Below are 24133 nucleotides of genomic sequence, written 5' to 3'. Positions count from 1 at the left end.
GTTTCTCACAAATGTGCACACTGTGTTTCACAAAAACATTTTAGAAATTCACAATAAATGTATCAGAAATGCACAGTAAGTGCTTCACAAACATGATTTTTAGTTACACATGTGATGTGAACTCACAGATCATTCGAATTGCAGACTGTGCATTCAAAATCCCGTTCTCGTTTGTGAATCTCCCCGTGTGTGTGAGAGATTTTTCTACGGTGAATATTGAGACTCATCTGACGGAGCGGGTCAACTAATGTCACCATTGGCTAGTGAATCTGTCAATCAAACTCGTTGGCAAAGCAGGCGGGTTCGCTTTTAACCAATCGAATGGACCCTTACACTCCTCACTTTCAAAGTGACGAGGGAGGGAGCTGTTCAGCACAGCAGTTGAAAGGACGCGGGCGGCAAACATGGCGGAGAGGTCTTCTGAACGGGATCAGTCTCAGCCCGTAAGTAATGCATTTATTTGATCATTCCCTCGTTGTACGTCCTGTAATGTTATTGAATACTAAGTTGAAGCGGTCTCCTTAGCCAAGTGACATGTGTGAATGCTTTATGAACACTGCAGCCGAGTCGTTTGCAGAGTACCCCCACCGCAAATTAGCTTAGCTTTGTTTTGCTTAGCCTGTGCCAGTTGTGGCTGCCTGTGAGTGTGAGTGAAGTTCAAGCCGGTGTCGGTTCAAGCTAGCGTCTGTAGCCAATGATCTGTAGGTTCTTAACATGATTCATAAGGAACTAAGGGGAAAAGCATGCCGGATTTACAGCAGCAAAGAAAGTTTAATAAAAAGTATTGATTAAGTATTAAGTATTGTTTAAACACTGATGCTATGCTAACTAGCTAGCTGTTCCGTGTGCTGCCTTTATGTAAATGCGATCCGGGTTAAAGTTAGCCACAGCATTTTCACAACCCAGACTTTAAGATGGGGTGGACTGTGCAACAAAGTTAATTCATATGACATTCATGAAAACGGCATTTTTTAAATATAACATACATGAATCCACTGTTGAATGAAAGCAGCCTCATTAAGTTTCTAACGTTAGAATCCGTATTGTGCTGAAAGCCCTGTGAGATTGTGTCAGAGTGACAGCCACTAAAATCCCCGTATCTTTACTTCCAATGACGTAATGACAAGAATCCCAAACATTATGTTTTTAGGCTGTTTTGCAGTCGATAAGTAGTCACAGAAAGGGTGGATGGGAGAAATCAGCTGTCAACAGTGATTTGAGTAGAAGTTACTGTAAGTATTACACACAGGCTTCCTGTGATCAGTGTCTTGTCTCTGATTTTTTTTAAAGCTGTTCTTTACTACAAGCTCAAGTAATCATAGCAAGAGTGTTTTAAAAAAATTCCCCTTTCATATATTTGAAAATTATGTAATTTAAGATCAGACAGCTAAATGATCTAATCCATGTTTGTTGTGTTTTTATTTATTCTCTAGGAATTACTGAAGCGTGACAGCGTGACAATCTTTTGTTCCTCGTGCCATCAGGCAATACAACTCTCTGGCAGGGCATCTTACAAGTAATTTCTTTTAATTTTACCCACTGATTTTCCAATTCTATATCTTTTTTTTATCAATCTTTTTATTTTGTGATATTTCTATTTGTAATGCATGTGTGTTTATGTGTTTTTTTAAGATGGCCATTTTAAAAAAATTTCCTCAGGGATTATTAAATACCTTTCTATTCTATTCTATTTCATATTTTATCATCCTATTGTATTACTGTTTTACCTGTCAATTGGGAATTTAGCATTTTTGCCCCTGTAAATATCTGTCAGTTGAAAGCATTTGTACTTGTATTCCATAGATCTTGTACCTGAAGATAGCAGACAACAACTGTGCAGACTTGGCCTTCTTCAGTGACGCTGTGAACGTTTATGGCTTTCCTCTGAGGTATTCATGTCATTCATAAAGAAATATTTTATTCACATATCAGGCAGTATAAGTACTTGGTTATTTGTACAAAAATAAAATTACCAGTACTTTTTTTAGACTCTTCTCCATAAACAAAGGCAACTCTAAAACTCTTTCCCCTCATGAATAACATTTTACCCCCCCTTAACAGTCTCTCTCACCTCATTTTTTTCCCCAGTGATACATGTAACCCAATCCTGCAATTTATCTAACCTAGAAATTCTACTTATTGGCATCATACATAAGAACATTACATTTTAAACTGATGTGTACCGTATTGCCGATGCATTTGTAATTATGTGTTTGAGACATGATTTTCATGTTATTGTCAGGGTGAGAGGAGATCACGGAGGAGAACATGTGGGCATAGCCGAGTTGATGCTCACAGTACGTACAACTGACACAAACGGCTTCATTGTGGGAAAAGTGTACACACAATCAACGGTGAGTTGAACCTAGTTTTAGAAGCTTTAATATATACACAGGGCTCCAGACTGCGTCCATTTGGTCGCATTTTGCGACCAAAATTTGAGAGTGTGCGACTGAATTTTACACCCAGTCGCACATGTGCTACCAGTAAATTGGCCTCCTCCACCCTCCGTATTTTTTATACATTAAACATGAAAGGAGCACGTCAATGATCGATGAAATGAGAGATGAAATCATCAATGAGACGCGAGCGCACACGCACGCAGGCAGACACACACACTCGCGCGAATACTCATGAGACTGGAGCACACGCGAGCACACACTCGCGTTTCATTGAGTGATGCCTGAGGCGGCCAATGCGTGTGAGAAGAATAGGGAAAGTCACTGCAAGTGGCTAAAATGTGTGGAGGGGCGGGGCCTAGAGATAATCGAGCGCGCGTAAACATCTGTGGGAATGAAACGGAGACAAATATCATCACAACCTGATATGTGCGTCTGAGCTATGAGCAAGCGAACTATTGATTCGTTCTTCCGACCTGCAGCTAGTGTACCAGTGACAGAGTGTACAGCAGGGGTCTCAAACTCGCATGAAATCGAAGCTGCAGCGAGACTGAAAGAGACCAGGAATTAGGAGTTGTCCTTAACATTCAATTTCGTTTTAATATGCCTCTCCCCCTAAGTATGAGCTGTGATATTACATCTTTTATAATTATTTTAATGTTTTGTAATGGATGTAGCCTTTTTTTAATCAGTTGGTATTTTAAATTATTTTAATTGATCAGTGAACTACAAAAAACCCATCAGGACGCATGTCCCATAATGCATTGTTTTGTAGTCTGTAGGGCAGCTTTTAGTCAGTTCAATACTAAATTTCCAGCTGCGTTCGCTGTGATTGGTGTCTTGCTCTCACCCCTTTCTCGTGATATTTTTGTTTTTATTGACAGGTGATGTTGGAGCAAAAACAAAAATATACGTCTCACACCAGGTGATCTGTGCAGCGTTACGTCCATCTGGGTGATCTCAAATTTTTGTGCATCTTGGCTGAACCTATTTGGTGTCACCAACATGAATTTCCATCCTCTAATATTTACATACATTTAAGTATTGTTTGAAACTGTGAAATTACGAAAGGTTACTACGGTAATCACTTGTTACTAAAAACTTTTTTTTATTCTAAATGTATGGTATTTTTTTTACTATTTTTACTTAGTTGTACTGTCGTGACAGCGATGGTGCTGTCAGTTTACCTTCATGTTGCATCTTCAAAAGTGCAGAATAAAATGTGACACTGAATTAGAAACAGCACATTGTAATTTCTGCATCTATTATTAAAGTATTTATTTATAATACAGTGGAAATTAGTAGATTTGGTTAGAATGTTGATTTACGGTATGCGCCCCTAAATTTTCTGGTTGTGCCCCTAAAATTTTCAGTTAGGGGCCACTATGCTCCTAGTGAAAAAAGTTAGTCTGGAGCCCTGATACATAAAAGTGAATGATGTATTAAAAATAAATCTGACAATATAATATTTCTTTTTGCTTTTTTCCAAATACAGGATTGAGCTCCTCTGGTGTGATGTCTTCGTGAGTGTTACTGGTTTATATTACAACATCCTGCACTCTCCTGAGGACCAAGACTTGCTCAATATCAGTCACATCACGTATTCTGCAGCCATTACATTTTTCTACCACGCATTCAGGCCAGTTTGGATGTCTTTAGTGACGCGTGGGACAGCCATCCAATCAGGACGGAGCAAAGCATGAGACCAAATCAGCTGTGGCAGTTGGGCTTGACCCAAAACCCTGTTTCTGATCCCCGGGTAAATGCTTTATTTAATCTCACTGTACTGGACAACTGATGTGTGCAGTTTGACTAAAGTGGAAAGTATCAAGAAGAGTATCATGAAATCATAATGACTACAGTGAATTTTCATCGAAAATGAATGAAAAGGATTATTGTTGTGTGGTGCAAACAATTTCCCTAAATTGTTTGTTTGTAGGAAGAATAGCACATCTGCAAGTTCAAAATGCATCACAATGCATGGCATTATGAGCCATCAGATGTACTAATGTCACTACTTTGTTAAGGTTCACTTATTTGCAAATTATAATCAGTTATGGAGATATGAGGTCTGCCTGCAAGTAACAATATAAGTTATTATTAGTCGGTCTCTGTTCCTACATAATCTAAAACACAAAAAAACAGTGCTGTTCATAAACAGTATCTTTTTTTTTTTTTTGTCAGGGTATGCTGGTTCCAGAGATTGAATGGGAGGAGAGTGGATCCATGACTGAACCTCATCCTGGGATGTCCTGGAATGGGACAGTCCTCTTTTGGGTCCACAAATGTTGGAACTGCAAGACGACATCAACCCATTGTGGAATTCAGACCGTTTGGGAGTGGACCTACATCTTTACTGTCCCGTTTGTTTAGAACTTAATTTAGGCGACATAATTACATACAGAAGAAGAGAGACTGAGGGGAGCAAGACAGAGTTCAAATCAATACTGCTGTATTGTTCAAGGGACTTCATTGTATGTAAGGAAGTTATGAAAATTAGTTCCAGTTTAAATAAAATTCAAATCAGTAGAGATCCCACATTTGCTTAAATTTTGATGTTTTAATCTGTCCATGTTTTCTCTGAATTTTACTCTGCAATAAAGGGTGAATGTTTGCACTTTGTTCTATGAACATCTTTTGTTGTGTAGTATTTAACCAGCTATAAAACCCAGAGAGATGAGGATCTTTTTTGCAAGGGTGACCTGGCCAAGAGGTGTATATGTATATGGTTACCATATAAAATCAATGACATTTGAGTTATTAAAAAAATAAAATTAAGGTCAAGCCAAGTGACTTCGGGCTGAGCAGGTGTATATTGGGCGTCTGTGATTGACAGTGAGATGAACTTGAGGTAATGTAGTCCCACTGCGTGGTACGGAGCAAAGTGATGCCAGTTTTTCCACAAAACCTTCTGTGGAAGTTGAAGATTTTTCTCCTCCACCTTCAGATGATCAAAACCGTGTCTGAGTGTTGAAATGACGCTAGCATGAACGCTAAGAGAATAACGTACAAACGATCCCGAGTGAAACATTCATTTTAAATCTCATGACCAGTACAGAGTTCGATGGATTCAATGTCAACTGCATTCAACCACTGTTGCCTTGCTTCCAGGTCCACTGAAAAGTTGCACAAGCCAGTAAATTTTGACAACCGAAGGCAATAAACCGACAAGCCATGCTAAAGCTAACACGCTAACGACTGACTGGTACAGAATCAAATATGGGCGGGGCTTTTGCCACCTGCAGAAAGCGTAGAGAAAGTGTAAGGGGCCATTCGATTGGTTAAAAGCGAACCCGCCTGCTTTGCCGATGAGTTTGATTGACAGATTCACTAGCCAATGGTGACATTAGTTGACCCGCTCCGTCAGATGAGTCTCAATATTCACCGTAGAAAAATCTCTCACACACACGGGGAGATTCACAAACGAGAACGGGATTTTGAATGCACAGTCTGCAATTCGAATGATCTGTGAGTTCACATCACATGTGTAACTAAAAATCACGTTTGTGTAGCACTTACTGTGCATTTCTGATACATTTATTGTGAATTTCTAAAATGTTTTTTGTGAAACACAGTGTGCACATTTGTGAGAAACACTTATTGTGCATTTGTAAAACATTTAGTGTGCATTTGTGAAACACAATCTGTGTGTTTGTGAAACACAGGGTGTGTATTTCCGAATTTATTTTTCACATTTGCATAAAATGACATTTGTGAATCGGAGCGTGTGCATTTGTAAAACAGGTTGTGTGCATTTCTGATTATTGAGACTGAATTAACTCCATACTTTAGTACTATTCGGGCTTGTGTCTTCTTTCATGCCCACACTTCCCACCTTACCGTTCTCATGCTGTCCTCTTTACCAAAGTCGGACTTTTAAGTGCGCCCTATGGTTGTGAAAATACAGCAGTTAAATTACAGAACTGCAAATGAGGACCATGTGTAACGGGACGAGAAATATTGGCTGTCTCTAAGTTTCTTTCCCCCCTGTATTCAGTGTTGGGTTGGTAGCCCCTCCTTAATGTGTTCTTCTTTGCTGGTTTTCCCTTTATAAGTTTGGCACTTGTTTTCCCTCTCCCCTTTCTGTTTTATTGTCCAGCAGGAGAGGTGGGTGTCCTGTAATGTTAGCGATATGAATCCTCATTTTATGTTAGTTATGTTCCATTATTTGAAATCTGTTAAGAAAATACAAAAACCTTTATAAATGTTGACTGTTTATTTCAGTATCCCTTGTGCTATCCTATGACCCCACCCTTACATTGACGGGTTATCCCTACCATGACAAAGGTGGATAAAGGTGGAGAGGATTTCATGTAATCTATGGACACCAGTGAAGATCACAAATCATTGAAGAAAAAAGGTTCAGAGCACTGTCTAGTCTAGTGGGTCTAGATGACCCAACTCCCAATTATCTAAGTCTACAGTTTACATTCATGCACTTTATTTTGTGTTCTATATTTAATTTTACAATACACATTTTTTTCTTATTTCATCTTTACATAGCTTTACTTGTGTATATTATGTATATTTTCATCTGTGCTGTTTTCCTTAATTATTTGCACTGTCCACGGAGCGGACCTGGCGTACATTTCACTACTGGTTGTATTTGCTAAATATAACTTTGAATGTGACAAATAAAAATTTTTGATTCCCAATGTTAAAGTGCCTAGGATAGCACAAGGGGTATTAGAATTTCCTGTGCTCCCTCTACCTCTCACGCCCCTTTCTGTTTTATTGTCCTGCGGGACAGAATAAATCGCAATAAACGGAGGTGGTCTCCAAGGGTGCTGCTGTGTCCCGACATCTTTTGACTCCCTTAAACACAACGCAGAAGTGATACGGTTACACATGCACACAGGAGTCTGTATGGGGTGCTTCTTGCCTGATCAGGGACAAAGGCCGCAGGCTGTGCAGTTGACTGATCTGAGTCTGCAGCATCACAGCTCAGAGTTGACCACTGAGGTCCTGTTTAGACTCGGGGGGGCTTGGTTATACATTGATGTTGTGAGAGACATTTGCTTAGTTGGGATAGGGACAAAATGCATACCAACAAAAGATTTAATAAATTTCAAATATGTATATCTTTGCATATTTATCAGTCCAAAAGGTGTTTATTTACAGGTAAAATAGCATATTTCCAACACGCACATTACTGTAGTATGACACCAGGAAACTTATGGAATGTTTTCTGTTGCAGAATTTACATGTAAAAATCTAATGCTGAGAAAAATGTCTCCTAGGATTTCATGTAATAATCTTTTTTCTTATTTATCTTTATCTTTAATGTTCTTTTCTTTTTGTCCAAACTGCTAAATAATCCACATTCCTAAAAAATTGGCTTTATAGATTTATAAAGCAATACAAATAATGAAAATTATTTTCACACCTTCAATGCTGCAATCATTTCTCTTGGGATTTGTATTGAAATGACAATGAATGTGAAGGTACAAGAGCAGACAAAGCTTTATTTTGAGATTGTGACAAATAGTTACATAGCAGTCGGATGTCAAGCCAAAGAAATCTTTGTAATAATTGAGAAGAAAAGAAGAAAAAAAGAAAAAACCTTTGTGTTCCCAGCAAGAAAAAACTGATTATATTGAAAAGTTATATAAGTGTAATAACAATTCTGCTGTATCAGCACATCAAAGTGTAAAGAAACCACATTTTAACAAGCTTTGCAACAAAATTAAGTTGAATCACAGCTTGCGTACTATTTAAAAGTGCAAGCTTCTAAAACTGAAAAGCATTAAAACATATGCATAAAAAATGTTTAACATTTTTTTCCAATTAAAAGCTTAAACTGGGAATGATTTTCAAACAGGAAAAAAGCCTGATATGTAGAACTGTTCTTGGTTTATTTTGACAGGAAACTGGTGGAACTGGAGGAAGTGTAGCCTCTTACTCCAAAAGGGCCTAAATCTAAACTGCCCCTGCGGGAGCTTCTCTGAGAGCCACTCCTAGAGCCTGTGGTGGATCCTGGAGCCGAAGCGGCATTATATGGACTGCTGATCCCTTTGGAGGACATAGATGACGCTGGAAGCATTTTAACCCCAGTTCCCTCCTCAACCAAGCAGTTATCCAGAGCTTCTTTGTAAGAGATTTTTAGCTTGGTTTTGGGGCAAGTCAGGCACTTGGGGAGACTTTTTATGTCATGGAGCTTCTGTGCTGCTCGCTCATCCAACCAGCCCATTTTCAGAGCATCCTCTATGCTTCTTCTGCAGCCCATCTCTGGATCATAAAGCCCACCTGTTACAACCTGAAACTCCAAGAATCTCTGCCCCGACTCATATGGCAGCCACCTCTCTTTCACAGCCTCAGCAATTGACATCATCTTTTTAGTTTTGACATCCTTGAAACCAAAGAAAGCTTTCTGGGCAGGTTTGAGTCTCAATTCCATTGTGCCATCTATCAAGCCAATACGGCATGCCTCCTGAATGCTGAGCCTTTTTCCATTTGTGGGGTCAACAATTCCTCCAGTGCATGCTTGTGCCTCCAGAAGTCTCTGTGCAGTGATTGAATCCACTATACCACGATTTAAAGCTTCCATTATGGAAATCTTCTCAACAGTGTCTGTGTCAAATACGGCACTAACAGGTTCCAGATCACCAACGCTTTCAAAGGGCGTAGAAAGAGTGAATGACACACTAGATACCCGTTTGAGGCTGTCAGGAGATTGTTGAACGTTGCCTATGGGGTTTTGCTCCATGACAGTGGTGGTTCTTGTTGTGACTGTCTTGGTGAAAGGAGGTGATAAAGATGTTGACCCAACTTTTGAGAAGGAAGAATTTGAGGTTGATGATCCTGAAAATGAGGCCTCTGTTTCTCTTGAAACTGTTGATGTACTGGAAGATGTTGCCGAAACAGATGATGAAGAAGATGTACTCAAAGATGTTGATGTTCTTGAAACGGATGTTGGAGATGATGCACTGAAGGCCATTGCTGTTTCTGAAGTTGGTGTCGAGGAGCATGTACTGACAAATGCTGATGTTCTTGAAACGGATGTTGGGGATGATGTGCTGAAAGGTGTTGAAGTTAGTAAAGCTGGTGTTGGGGAGGATGTTCTAAAAGATGTTGAAGTTGTAAAAGCTGACGTTGATGCTTTTGAAGCAGAAGTTGATAAGGATTTGCTAAATGATGTTGATGTTGCTGAAGGTGTATGAGACGTTGATGAAGATGATAGTGATTGATGTTTGGCTTTCTCCGTGATAATATCAGCAAACTGAGTGAGGGTGATGGCTCGTGAGTGATACTGCTGTACCACAGATTCGTCAATGACCCTCCTTTCAAGCATTTCTGTAATGTCATACTTTCTTCCGGATGTCCTATCAGTGATAACACATCTTTTGGATCCATTTGAATCAGTGATGGTGATCTCGTCCCATTCACATTCCTGCTCAGAGAGCTCAATAAAAGTTTCACGGTCAATGTAGCCTTTGTTGAATGCCTCAAGCACCGTCATCTCTTTGAGAGTGTCCGGGTCCACAATTATCACTCTCCTCTTTCTTCGGGTATTTGTCGTTGTTGATTCTTTCTTTTTCTTGTCTATGATAGGCAACAGGATCAGGCCAGTCTTCTTATCTACAATACACCGTTTCTTAAGATCCAGATATGTGAGGTTTTCCTCTGTGTTTGGGTCAAAGAAACCTTTAGTGTCATCACTTTCATCAGTGAGGATCTTGTTCATTTCTTCATCAAAGTAGCCTCTCTTGTAGGCTACATTTACATCAATGCGATGGCTGTGTTCAGGATCAATGATACCACCACTTGCAATCTGAGCCTCAAGCAACCGGATGCCATGACCTCTCTCAACTACACCTTTCTCTATAGCTTGAAAAAGGGAGATAATATTGTCAGTTCCAGGCAGTTTGTAACCGGTCACAGCCTTTTCTGCTGAAAGAAGTTTGTCCTTGAACTCTGGTCCAACAACTCTTCTGTTATAGGCCTCATCAACCGTCAGATAAAGATTGTGGACAGGATCAACCATAAATCCTGAAGCAGCTTGGGCTTCAAGCAGCTCCAAACTGGTTCCACATCGCAACAAACCATTCTTCATAGCCTCATAGATTGATAGAACCTTATCACTAGCCTCGTCATAAACTCCAGCAATGCAGGTTGAACCTCTTAGGTATGGATGTAGCTGCTTCTCAATCTCCTGGATAGTCATTTTACCTTCATAGATTTTATCCACATCAGATTGCTTTAACAAGTTTGCATCTACCAGGTCCATGACGGACACATCATTTCGAAAACCTGGAGTGGTCAATGGCATTTTTGGTTTTGGTAGAAGCATGAGTCCTGTGCTTGGATCAGAATGACATTTTTTCTTAAGTGAGACATATGCGGTTGGTCGTTGTGTATCTGGGTCCAAATAACAATTGGGGGACTTATTTAAGGCTTGATAAAGATCCTCATCAATGAGACCCCTTTTCAATGCAATGTCTTTAGGTAAAAACACACTAAGTGTTGGGTCCAAAATTCCACCAACAGACTCCTGAGCCTGAAGTATACGCAGACCAGTGTCCATGTCAATAAGGCCTTGTCTCAAAGCCTGCCCCGCTGACAAGAGCTTTCCAGTAAGCGGGTCTCTGTAACCGGTAACAGCGGACTCCACTGCCTGGAGCACAGATTCTTCTTCTTTGGCCACAATTCCTCTGGCACATGCTTCTTTTACTGTAAGATATTGTTTCGTAGTGGGGTCAATAATGTGACCAACAGCGACCTGGGCAACCAAAAAGAGTTGGGCGCTGGCAGCTGAAATGATTTTCTGTTTTCTGGCCTCAGAGAAAGACATTTTACCCAAATGTCCAGCTGCTACCCCAGCGATCGCCCCTGTCCCTTTTAAAAACACTTTTTTATCCACAGTCACTTCGGAGACAGTTTTCTCACCTTTTCCTAATTTGTCAAATGTTGGTTTGTCAAGAACTGCACAGTCAAGGAGCTGTTGTGCAGTGACATTCTTGCGTACACCTTCGAAAAGTAACTCGGTGTGGTCGAACGTATCTGGGGCTGGTAAAAGATGAAGGCCTGTTTTCGTATTTGTGTTACATTTTGCCAACAAAGCCATATAACTGACATCTCCTTTAGTATCTGGGTCAAGGTAAAAAGCTTGTTGCTGATTTAAAACATGAAGGAGGTCCTCATCTATAAGGTTGAACTTGATAGCTACATTTTTTGGAAGGAATACACTGAGATTGGGATCCAGAATGCCTCCAGCTGATACTTGGGCCTGCAGCAAGCGAAGTCCAGTCTGCTTGTCAAGTAAACGCTTCTTCATGGCCTCAAACACTGAGAGGGACTTTGTAGAAGTAGGATCTTTGTAACCAATGGCAGCACATTCTGCTAACATCAGTTTATTTTGATCTTTAGGATCCACCAATTTTTTGACACAGGCCTCCTCAACGGTATACTTTTTATTATTTTTGGGGTCAATGATGTAACCAGTGGCAGCCTGCGCTTCAAGAAGCAGATCAATGCAATTGGCAGATATACGATTGGTGTTCTTCGCTTCTGAAAGGGACATTAAACCATGAGTTCCTGATTCAATTCCAGCAATAGGTCCAGTTCCTTTAAGGAATGCTTTCTTGTCTTCTGACACCTCTGGAACAGTTTTTTCCCCTTTTAGAAGCTGGTTGAATGTTGGTTTGTCAAGAACACCACAATCCAACAACTGCTGTGCTGAGACTGGTTTGCGTACACCTTCAAATATCAGTTTGGATGGGTCTTTTCTCTCAGAGATGGGCAAAAGCTTCAAACCTGTGTGAGGTTCTGTCTTGCATTTTTTCTTCAAAGCTTCATAGGTGGAATCTTGCTCTGTTTCTGGGTCAACATAACACTCAGGGTTCTGCTTGAGTGCACGACAAAGGTCTTCATCCAAAAGGTTGCGCTTCATGGCTGTGTCTTTAGGGAGGAACACGCTCAGGTTTGGATCCAGAATGCCCCCTGCTGACTCCTGGGCCTGAAGGAGACGTATGCCAGTCTTTTTATCAAGCAATCCTTTCTTTACTGCCTCAAACACAGAAAGGGGTTGAGCTGAACGTGGATCTTTATATCCAACAGCTGCTGCTTCTGCTGCTAGGAGTGTGGCTCGATCATTTCTATCAACAACTCCCTTTGCACACGCTTCATCCACGGTGAGTTTTCGATTGGTAATAGGGTCAATGATGTGGCCAGTAGCAGCCTGGGCTTCCAATAGCAAATCTGCTTTGTCTGGGTCCAAAAGCTTTTGTTTTTTGGCTTCATTAAAGGACATTTTTCCTGATGGGCCCACTGCTAGACCAGCAATAGGTCCAGTTCCTTTAAGGAATGCTTTCTTGTCTTCTGACACTTCCGGAATAGTTTTCTCCCCTTTCAGAAGCTGGTTGAACGTTGGTTTTTCAAGAACACCACAATCCAACAACTGCTGTGCTGAGACTGGCTTGCGGACACCGTCAAACATCAGTTTGGATGGGTCTTTTCTCTCAGAGATGGGCAAAAGCTTCAAACCTGTGTGAGGTTCTGTCTTGCATTTTTTCTTCAAAGCTTCATAGCTGAAATCTTGCTCTGTTTCTGGGTCAACATAACACTCTGGGTTCTGCTTGAGTGCAAGACAAAGGTCTTCATCCAAAAGATTGCGCTTCATGGCTGTGTCTTTAGGGAGGAACACGCTCAGGTTTGGATCCAGAATGCCCCCTACTGACTCCTGGGCCTGAAGGAGACGTATGCCAGTCTTTTTATCAAGCAATCCTTTCTTTACTGCCTCAAACACTGAAAGGGGCTGAGCTGAACGTGGATCTTTATATCCGACAGCTGCTGCTTCTGCTGCTAGGAGTTTGTCTCGATCACCTCTATCAACAACTCCCTTTGCACACGCTTCATCCACAGTGAGTTTTCGATTGGTAACAGGGTCAATGATGTGGCCAGTAGCAGCCTGGGCCTCCAATAGCAAATCTACTACATCTGGGTCAACTAGCATCTGTTTTTTGGCTTCATTAAAGGACATTTTTCCGGAAGGTCCAACTGCCAAACCAGCAATAGATCCAGTTCCTTTCAAGGACACTTTCTTGTCTTCGGACACCTCTGGAACAGTTTTCTCCCCTTTTAGAAGCTGATTGAACGTTGATTTGTCAAGAACACCACAATCCAACAACTGCTGTGCTGAGACTGGCTTGCGGACACCTTCAAATATCAGTTTGGATGGGTCTTTTCTCTCAGAGATGGGCAAAAGCTTCAAACCTGTGTGAGGTTCTGTCTTGCATTTTTTCTTCAAAGCTTCATAGGTGGAATCTTGCTCTGTTTCTGGGTCAACATAACACTCAGGGTTCTGCTTGAGTGCACGACAAAGGTCTTCATCCAAAAGGTTGCGCTTCATGGCTGTGTCCTTAGGGAGGAACACGCTCAGGTTTGGATCCAGAATGCCCCCTGCTGACTCCTGGGCCTGAAGGAGACGTATGCCAGTCTTTCTATCAAGCAATCCTTTCTTTACTGCCTCAAACACAGAAAGGGGTTGAGCTGAACGTGGATCTTTATATCCAACAGCTGCTGCTTCTGCTCCTAGGAGTTTGTCTCGATCATTTCTATCAACAACTCCATTTGCACACGCTTCATCCACGGTGAGTTTTCGATTGGTAACAGGGTCAATGATGTGGCCAGTAGCAGCCTGGGCTTCCAATAGCAAATCTGCTTTGTCTGGGTCCAGAAGCTTTTGTTTTTTGGCTTCATTAAAGGACATTTTTCCTGATGGGCCCACTGCTAGACCAGCAATAGGTCCAGTTCCTTTAAGGAATGCTTTCTTGTCTTCTGACACCTCTGGAACAGTTTTCTCCCCTTTTAGAAGCTGATTGAACATTGGTTTGTCAAGAACACCACAATCCAACAACTGCTGTGCTGAGACTGGCTTGCGGACACCTTCAAATATCAGTTTGGATGGGTCTTTTCTCTCAGAGATGGGTAAAAGCTTCAAACCTGTGTGAGGTTCTGTCTTGCATTTTTTCTTCAAAGCTTCATAGCTGAAATCTTGCTCTGTTTCTGGGTCAACATAACACTCTGGGTTCTGCTTGAGTGCACGACAAAGGTCTTCATCCAAAAGGTTGCGCTTCATGGCTGTGTCTTTAGGGAGGAACACGCTCAGGTTTGGATCCAGAATGCCCCCTACTGACTCCTGGGCCTGAAGGAGACATATGCCAGTCTTTTTATCAAGCAATCCTTTCTTTACTGCCTCAAACACTGAAAGGGGCTGAGCTGAACGTGGATCTTTATATCCGACAGCTGCTGCTTCTGCTGCTAGGAGTTTGTCTCGATCACCTCTATCAACAACTCCCTTTGCACACGCTTCATCCACAGTGAGTTTTCGATTGGTAACAGGGTCAATGATGTGGCCAGTAGCAGCCTGGGCCTCCAATAGCAAATCTACTACATCTGGGTCAACTAGCATCTGTTTTTTGGCTTCATTAAAGGACATTTTTCCGGAAGGTCCAACTGCCAAACCAGCAATAGATCCAGTTCCTTTCAAGGACACTTTCTTGTCTTCTGACACCTCTGGAACAGTTTTCTCCCCTTTTAGAAGCTGATTGAACATTGGTTTGTCAAGTACACCACAATCCAACAACTGCTGTGCTGAGACTGGCTTGCGGACACCTTCAAATATCAGTTTGGATGGGTCTTTTCTCTCAGAGATGGGCAAAAGCTTCAAACCTGTGTGAGGTTCTGTCTTGCATTTTTTCTTCAAAGCTTCATAGGTGGAATCTTGCTCTGTTTCTGGGTCAACATAACACTCAGGGTTCTGCTTGAGTGCACGACAAAGGTCTTCATCCAAAAGGTTGCGCTTCATGGCTGTGTCTTTAGGGAGGAACACGCTCAGGTTTGGATCCAGAATGCCCCCTGCTGACTCCTGGGCCTGAAGGAGACGTATGCCAGTCTTTTTATCAAGCAATCCTTTCTTTACCGCCTCAAACACTGAAAGGGGCTGAGCTGAGCGTGGATCTTTAAATCCAACAGCTGCTCCTTCTGCTGCTAGGAGTGTGGCTCGATCATTTCTATCAACAACTCCATTTGCACACGCTTCATCCACGGTGAGTTTTCGATTGGTGACAGGGTCAATGATGTGGCCAGTAGCAGCCTGGGCTTCCAGTAGCAAATCTGCTTTGTCTGGGTCTAGAAGCTTTTGTTTTTTGGCTTCATTAAAGGACATTTTTCCTGATGGGCCCACTGCTAGACCAGCAATAGGTCCAGTTCCTTTAAGGAATGCTTTCTTGTCTTCTGACACCTCTGGAACAGTTTTCTCCCCTTTTAGAAGCTGATTGAACATTGGTTTGTCAAGTACACCACAATCCAACAACTGCTGTGCTGAGACTGGCTTGCGGACACCTTCAAACATCAGTTTGGATGGGTCTTTTCTCTCAGAGATGGGCAAAAGCTTCAAACCTGTGTGAGGTTCTGTCTTGCATTTTTTCTTCAAAGCTTCATAGGTGGAATCTTGCTCTGTTTCTGGGTCAACATAACACTCAGGGTTCTGCTTGAGTGCACGACAAAGGTCTTCATCCAAAAGGTTGCGCTTCATGGCTGTGTCCTTAGGGAGGAACACGCTCAGGTTTGGATCCAGAATGCCCCCTGCTGACTCCTGGGCCTGAAGGAGACGTATGCCAGTCTTTTTATCAAGCGATCCTTTCTTTACTGCCTCAAACACTGAAAGGGGCTGAGCTGAGCGTGGATCTTTAAATCCAACAGCTGCTCCTTCTGCTGCTAGGAGTGTGGCTCGATCATTTCTATCAACAACTCCCTTTGCACACGCTTCATCCACGGTGAGTTTTCGATTGGTAACAGGGTCAATGATGTGACCAGTAGCAGCCTGGGCTTCCAGTAGCAAATCTGCTTTGTCTGGGTCCAGAAGCTTTTGTTTTTTGGCTTCAGTAAAGGACATTTTTCCTGATGCGCCCACTGCTAGACCAGCAATAGGTCCAGTTCCTTTAAGGAATGCTTTCTTGTCTTCTGACACCTCTGGAACAGTTTTCTCCCCTTTTAGAAGCTGATTGAACGTTGGTTTGTCAAGAACACCACAATCCAACAACTGCTGTGCTGAGACTGGCTTGCGGACACCTTCAAATATCAGTTTGGATGGGTCTTTTCTCTCAGAGATGGGCAAAAGTTTCAAACCTGTGTGAGGTTCTGTCTTGCATTTTTTCTTCAAAGCTTCATAGGTGGAATCTTGCTCTGTTTCTGGGTCAACATAACACTCAGGGTTCTGCTTGAGTGCACGACAAAGGTCTTCATCCAAAAGGTTGCGCTTCATGGCTGTGTCCTTAGGGAGGAACACGCTCAGGTTTGGATCCAGAATGCCCCCTGCTGACTCCTGGGCCTGAAGGAGACGTATGCCAGTCTTTTTATCAAGCAATCCTTTCTTTACTGCCTCAAACACAGAAAGGGGTTGAGCTGAACGTGGATCTTTATATCCAACAGCTGCTGCTTCTGCTCCTAGGAGTTTGTCTTGATCATTTCTATCAACAACTCCATTTGCACACGCTTCATCCACGGTGAGTTTCCGATTGGTAACAGGGTCAATGATGTGGCCAGTAGCAGCCTGGGCTTCCAGTAACAAATCTGCTTTGTCTGGGTCCAGAAGCTTTTGTTTTTTGGCTTCATTAAAGGACATTTTTCGGGAAGGTCCAACTGCCAAACCAGCAATAGAACCAGTTCCTTTAAGGAATGCTTTCTTGTCTTCTGACACCCCTGGAACAGTTTTCTCCCCTTTTAGAAGCTGATTGAACGTTGGTTTGTCAAGAACACCACAATCCAACAACTGCTGTGCTGAGACTGGCTTGCGGACACCTTCAAATATCAGTTTGGATGGGTCTTTTCTCTCAGAGATGGGCAAAAGCTTCAAACCTGTGTGAGGTTCTGTCTTGCATTTTTTCTTCAAAGCTTCATAGGTGGAATCTTGCTCTGTTTCTGGGTCAACATAACACTCAGGGTTCTGCTTGAGTGCACGACAAAGGTCTTCATCCAAAAGGTTGCGCTTCATGGCTGTGTCCTTAGGGAGGAACACGCTCAGGTTTGGATCCAGAATGCCCCCTGCTGACTCCTGGGCCTGAAGGAGACGTATGCCAGTCTTTTTATCAAGCAATCCTTTCTTTACCGCCTCAAACACTGAAAGGGGCTGAGCTGAGCGTGGATCTTTAAATCCAACAGCTGCTCCTTCTGCTGCTAGGAGTGTGGCTCGATCATTTCTATCAACAACTCCCTTTGCACACGCTTCATCCACGGTGAGTTTTCGATTGGTGACAGGGTCAATGATGTGGCCAGTAGCAGCCTGGGCTTCCAGTAGCAAATCTGCTTTGTCTGGGTCCAGAAGCTTTTGTTTTTTGGCTTCATTAAAGGACATTTTTCCGGAAGGTCCAACTGCCAAACCAGCAATAGAACCAGTTCCTTTCAAGGACACTTTCTTGTCTTCTGACACCTCTGGAACAGTTTTCTCCCCTTTTAGAAGCTGATTGAACGTTGGTTTGTCAAGAACACCACAATCCAACAACTGCTGTGCTGAGACTGGCTTGCGGACACCTTCAAATATCAGTTTGGATGGGTCTTTTCTCTCAGAGATGGGTAAAAGCTTCAAACCTGTGTGAGGTTCTGTCTTGCATTTTTTCTTCAAAGCTTCATAGGTGGAATCTTGCTCTGTTTCTGGGTCAACATAACACTCAGGGTTCTGCTTGAGTGCACGACAAAGGTCTTCATCCAAAAGGTTGCGCTTCATGGCTGTGTCCTTAGGGAGGAACACGCTCAGGTTTGGATCCAGAATGCCCCCTGCTGACTCCTGGGCCTGAAGGAGACGTATGCCAGTCTTTTTATCAAGCAATCCTTTCAATAATGCCTCACACACAGAAAGGGGTTGAGCTGAACGTGGATCTTTATATCCAACAGCTGCTGCTTCTGCTGCTAGAAGTTTGTCTCGATCACTTGCATCAACAACTCCCTTTGCACAAGCTTCATCCACAGTGAGTTTTTGATTGGTAACAGGGTCAATGATGTGGCCAGTAGCAGCCTGGGCCTCCAATAGCAAATCTACTTCATCTGGGTCAACTAGCATCTGTTTTTTGGCTTCATTAAAGGACATTTTTCCGGAAGGTCCAACTGCCAAACCAGCAATAGATCCAGTTCCTTTCAGGAACACTTTCTTGTCTTCGGACACCTCTGGAACAGTTTTATCCCCTTTTAGAAGCTGATTGAACGTTGGTTTGTCAAGAACACCACAATCCAACAACTGCTGTGCTGAGACTGGCTTGCGGACACCTTCAAACATCAGTTTGGATGGGTCTTTTCTCTCAGAGATGGGCAAAAGTTTCAAACCTGTGTGAGGCTCTGTTTTGCATTTTTTCTTCAAAGCTTCATAGCTGAAATCTTGCTCTGTTTCTGGGTCAACATAACACTCTGGGTTCTGCTTGAGTGCACGACAAAGGTCTTCATCCAAAATGTTGCGTTTCATGGCTGTGTCCTTAGGGAGGAACACGCTCAGGTTTGGATCCAGAATGCCCCCTGCTGACTCCTGGGCCTGAAGGAGACGTATGCCAGTCTTTTTATCAAGCAATCCTTTCTTTAATGCCTCACATACAGAAAGGGGCTGAGCTGAACGTGGATCTTTAAATCCAACAGCTGCTGCTTCGGCTGCTAGGAGTTTGTCTCGATCACTTGTGTCAACAACTCCCTTTGCACACGCTTCCTCCACAGTGAGTTTCTGATTGGTAACAGGGTCAATGATGTGGCCAGTAGCAGCCTGGGCCTCCAATAGCAAATCTACTTCATCTGGGTCAACTAGCATCTGTTTTTTGGCTTCATTAAAGGACATTTTTCCGGAAGGTCCAACTGCCAAACCAGCAATAGATCCAGTTCCTTTCAGGGACACTTTCTTATCTTCTGACACTTCCGCAATAGTTTTCTCCCCTTTCAGAAGCTGTTTGAACGTTGGTTTGTCAAGAACACCCCAATCCAACAACTGCTGTGCTGAGACTGGCTTGCGGACACCTTCAAATATCAGTTTGGATGGGTCTTTTCTCTCAGAGATGGGTAAAAGTTTCAAACCTGTATGAGGCTCTGTTTTGCATTTTTTCTTCAAAGCTCCATAGCTGGAATCTTGCTCTGTTTCTGGGTCAACATAACACTCAGGGTTCTGCTTGAGTGCACGACAAAGGTCTTCATCCAAAAGGTTGCGCTTCATGGCTGTGTCTTTAGGGAGGAACACGCTTAGGTTTGGATCCAGAATGCCCCCTGCTGACTCCTGGGCCTGAAGGAGACGTATGCCAGTCTTTTTATCAAGCAATCCTTTCTTTAATGCCTCAAACACAGAAAGGGGCTGAGCTGAACGTGGATCTTTATATCCGACAGCTGCTGCTTCTGCTGCTAGGAGTTTGTCTCGATCACCTCTATCAACAACTCCCTTTGCACACGCTTCATCCACAGTGAGTTTTCGATTGGTAACAGGGTCAATGATGTGGCCAGTAGCAGCCTGGGCCTCCAATAGCAAATCTACTTCATCTGGGTCAACTAGCATCTGTTTTTTGGCTTCATTAAAGGACATTTTCCCGGAAGGTCCAACTGCCAAACCAGCAATAGATCCAGTTCCTTTCAGGGACACTTTCTTATCTTCTGACACTTCCGCAATAGTTTTCTCCCCTTTCAGAAGCTGGTTGAATGTTGGTTTGTCAAGAACACCACAGTCAAAAAGTTCTTTTGCCGTCACCCTTTTACGAACACCGTCAAATATCAGTTTGGTAGGGTCTTGCCTTTCAGAGACTGGTAAAAATAGCAGACCTGTATGGGGTTCCATCTTGCATTTTTTCATTAATGTCCCATAGCTGACACATTCATCTGTTTCAGGATCAAGGTAACATTCAGGACTTTGATCAAGAGCATGAGATAGCTTTCTATCAATGAGGTTTTGTTTTACAGCACACTCTTTTGGCAGGAATACACTAAGGTTGGGATCTAGTACCCCCCCAACTGATTCTTGGGCTTGCAGCAGTCGCAGGCCAACTTTGTCATCAATAATTCCCTTCTTTATTGCCTCAAATACTGAAATTGGTATGGCACTACTAAGATCCTTGTAGCCCACAGCAGCAGCCTCAGCTTCCAGGAATTTGTCTCGGTCCTTGATGCTCACCACACCTCTCATTAACGCTTCTTCCACAGTCAGTTTGTCATTGTTTTTTGGATCAATGATGTGACCTGTGGCAGCCTGAGCTTCCAGGAGTAAATCTGCAATTTCTTCCGGGAGCATCATTTGTTCCTTTGCTTCAGCAAAGGACATTTTTCCTCGATGTGGCATAACAATTCCAGCAATAGGACCAGTGCCCTTCAGAATCACTTTTTTGTCCACAGACACTTCAGGTACTGTTTTCTGACCTTTTATTAATTGTTTAAAAGTTAGCTTGTTTAGGACGCCACAGTTGAGCAGTTGTTTTCCTGTTACAGTCTTGCGTACACCATCGAATATCAGATCAGAAGGGTCAAGGTTTTTAGTGACTGGTAAAAGAAGCAGACCTGTATTAGGTTCTATCTTGCATCTTTTCTTCAGCTTTTCATAGCTGACATTTTCCTCTGATTCAGGGTCAATATAACATTCAGGGTGCTTGTCTAGACTACGACTCAGGCTTTTGCTGATAAGATTCCGCTTAACAGCCGTCTCTTTAGGCAAGAATACACTAAGATGGGGATCGAGAATTCCGCCAACTGAATCCTGGGCTTGCAACAGTCGCATTCCAGTTTTCTCGTCAATTATTCCATTCTTTATGGCTCCGAAAATGGAGACAGGTTTGGTATTATTAGGATCGTTGTAGCCAATGGCAGCAGCCTCTGCTTCAAGTAGTCTTTCTTGATCCAGAGTGTCCACCACTCCTTTTACACATGCCTCATGTACAGTCAACTTTTGATTGTTTTTGGGGTCAATGATGTGACCAGTGGCAGCCTGAGCTTCTAGGAGCAAATCGGCACTTTCATCAGAAAGCAGCATTTGCTTCTTAGCCTCCGTAAAAGACATTTTGCCTGGATTACCAGCTAAAATTCCAGCAATGGGCCCGGTGCCCTTTAGGTTCACTTTTTTGTCCACAGAAACCTCAGGGACAGTTTTCTCTCCTCTGAGTAACTGTTTAAATGTTGTTTTGTCTAGAACACCACAGTCTAGAAGTTGCTTTCCTGTTACTGGTTTACGTACACCATCAAATATCAGTTCAGAAGGGTCCAGCTTTTCTGCAATTGGTAAAAGCAGTAAACCAGTATGAGATTCTATCTTGCATCTTTTCTTCAATGTTCCATAGCTGACATATTCATCTGATTCTGGATCAATGTAATATTCAGGACTTTGGTTCAGAGCACGTAACAAGTTTTTATCAATGAGGTTTCGCCTAATAGCTGTCTCTTTAGGCAAGAAAACGCTGAGATGAGGATCGAGAATTCCTCCAACTGATTCCTGGGCTTGCAGGAAACGCAGACCAGTTTTCTCATCAATAATTCCCTTCTTTGTAGCCTCAAAAACTGTGATAGGTTTGCCTTTATCAGGATCCTTGAAGCCCACAGCAGCAGCCTCTGCTTCTAGTAGCTGTTCTTGATCCATGACATCGACTACTCCTCTTGCACATGCCTCATCTACAGTTAGCTTTTGATTGGCTTTTGGGTCAATGATGTGACCAGTTGCAGCTTGAGCTTCCAGTAGGAGATCTGCACTTTCATCTGGAATCAGCATTTGTTTCTTAGCTTCGGAGAATGACATTTTTCCTCGATTCCCAACATAAACCCCAGCAATGGGTCCAGTTCCCTTTAGGTTGACTTTTTTGTCTACAGAGACCTCAGGAACCATTTTCTTTCCATTTTCTAGATCTTTAAATGTTGGTTTGTTCAGGACACCACACTCAAGTAACTGCTTGGCAGTGACAGTTTTCCGAACTCCATCAAAGACAAGTTTGGAGGGATCTACCTTTTCAGGAATTGGGAGCAGCAAAAGGCCTGTGTGGGGCTCTACTTTACATCTCCGTTTCATTGCCATATATGTTACACCTTCCTCACTTTCTGGGTCCAGGTAGAGCTCAGGCTTCTGGTTCAAAGCCTGACAAATGGTATCATCAACTACTTTTCGCTCAATGGCCACATCTCTGGGAAGGAACACACTGAGTATGGGATCCAAAATCCCTCCTACTGACTCTTGTGCTTGAAGCAGTCGTAGTGTTGTGCTTTTTTCAATCAATCCTTTCTTCATTGCCTGAAAAACTGAGAGGGGTTTGTTTGTGCCAGGTGCACTATATCCTATAGCTGCTGCCTCTGCTGCTAACAATCTCTCCCTGTCCTCTTCATCAACAACACCTTGATTGCATGCCTCTTCAACTGTCAACTTTTGATTGTTTCTTGGGTCAATTATATGACCCGTGGCAGCTTGTGCGTCCAGTAGCAAGTCGATACTATCAGGTGGAAGAAGATTTTCTTTTTTGGCTTCTGTAAATGTTAGTTTGTAAAGAGGTCCAGGGCTTGATCCTGGATTTTTAAAACTCTCAATAATTACACCAGCTATTGGACCTGTCCCTTTTAGATTTACCTTTTTGTTAGAAGACACTTCAAAGACTGTTTTATATCCTTTTACAACTTGGTTAAATGTCAGGTTATCCAATACTTTACAGTCAAGTAGCTGACTGGCAGTGACGGGCTTCCGAACTCCATCAAAAATGACAGAGGAAGCATCCAATGCTGGGGGTTCTCTCGTAGTCTTTAGCTCTGTCTCCAAAGTCTGTTTGACAACTGTTGCTTCCAGTAGATCTTTCTTAAGGGTTACAAATCTGCTCTTGTAATTATCTTCAAGCTCTCTGATTTCCCTCTTCATCTTCTCTAGCTCAGTTTTCATGGATTTATTTTCTCTCTCAAGCATCTCTTTCTCTGAGTCAAACTGTCGAATGAGTCCCTGTTTACCATCAGACTGGTCCTTCCAATAGCTTAAATCCATCTTTATCCTCTCATTCTCCTCCTGTAAACGTTGCTTGCTGCGATGCTCAGAATCAAGAGACAGTTTCATGTGACTGAGGTCTTCTTGTATTCTTTGAATTTGCTCCTTGTCCTTTTCCGTTCGTTGCAACTTCAGCAACAGAGCATCTCTGTCATTCACAATTTCATTGTACTCAGACTGAAGGGATTGCATCTTGGCTCTTATCTGCAAGCAAAGAAACAGAAAAAGGATTAAGATAAGTGAGCTTATTTGGTCCTGCTACTGCAGTAGACACTGTCAAAAACATGATTTGAAGTTGAAACAATTTTGAGCTTCATTTTCTACAAATATTCAAATAAATAAATAAATATTTTAATAAATGCATATTCTAATAATATTCTAAAAGATATATTTTTTCCGCTTCTGAAAAATGCCACACAGACATCGTAATGGGTCTTTAAAGTACAATAGAGCTGTTTTACATAATTTTTAAAGTGCATCTTTACTACAAAAGGCATGCTATAACAGATGAGGCAACAGGCAGCAGTAAAGTATTTGTTGAAGGTGGTAACTCTGTATCAAAAAAGCACAAAACCATTGAGGAGAAACAGACAGATTTGAGAAAGCAGGTAGGGAGGGACTGCATGCAGCTGCAGTACATGCACGTCTTTCTAAACACATACAGAAATATGTGTTTCAATCAGAAATGTCAGGAGGAGCGTTTCTTCAGGGATCTACTACTAAAGGGTGTGTGAGCATGCAACCAAAGGCTCAGCTACAGTGGTAACTTAAGTGAAAGGAAAAAAACTAG

The 24133-nt window shown here is 42.4% G+C and overlaps 2 protein-coding genes across 11 annotated transcripts in view; one reads left to right on the top strand and one right to left on the bottom strand.

Moving 5' to 3' along the window:
• The first annotated feature begins 297 nt into the window (after positions 1-297).
• Positions 298-5016, top strand: LOC144991919 (uncharacterized). 9 transcript variants are annotated; one of them, XR_013655593.1, is made up of 6 exons: positions 298-443; positions 1804-1889; positions 2243-2354; positions 3895-3922; positions 4059-4158; positions 4584-5016. XR_013655593.1 is itself a non-coding variant. In XM_078946149.1 (5 exons), exons 1-5 carry the CDS (start codon positions 405-407, stop codon positions 4770-4772), a joined length of 462 nt encoding a protein of 153 aa, XP_078802275.1. In that variant the 5' UTR covers positions 303-404; the 3' UTR covers positions 4773-5016. The 9 variants fall into 9 exon arrangements, 2 of the variants coding, with proteins under 2 accessions (XP_078802275.1, XP_078802276.1); XR_013655592.1 differs by having other exon boundaries at positions 4039-4158; XR_013655598.1 differs by lacking the exon at positions 2243-2354 and adding an exon at positions 1434-1516 and having other exon boundaries at positions 327-443.
• Positions 5017-7838: 2822 nt separating this feature from the next.
• dspb (desmoplakin b) overlaps positions 7839-24133 on the bottom strand; it is a 47428-nt gene continuing 31133 nt past the window's right edge. For both annotated transcript variants that reach the window (XM_078946145.1, XM_020702546.3), the window contains exon 24: positions 7839-23547. In XM_078946145.1, coding sequence (XP_078802271.1) covers positions 8254-23547 — 15294 coding nt within the window. In that variant the 3' untranslated portion in view covers positions 7839-8253. The remainder of the gene's footprint in view (positions 23548-24133) is intronic.

The sequence above is a fragment of the Oryzias latipes genome, chromosome 4, assembly GCF_053564925.1.
Source record: "Oryzias latipes strain Hd-rR chromosome 4, Olatipes_Hd-rR_3.1".
Taxonomy (NCBI): Eukaryota; Metazoa; Chordata; class Actinopteri; order Beloniformes; family Adrianichthyidae; genus Oryzias; species Oryzias latipes.
This window is presented reverse-complemented; position numbering and strand designations above follow the sequence as displayed.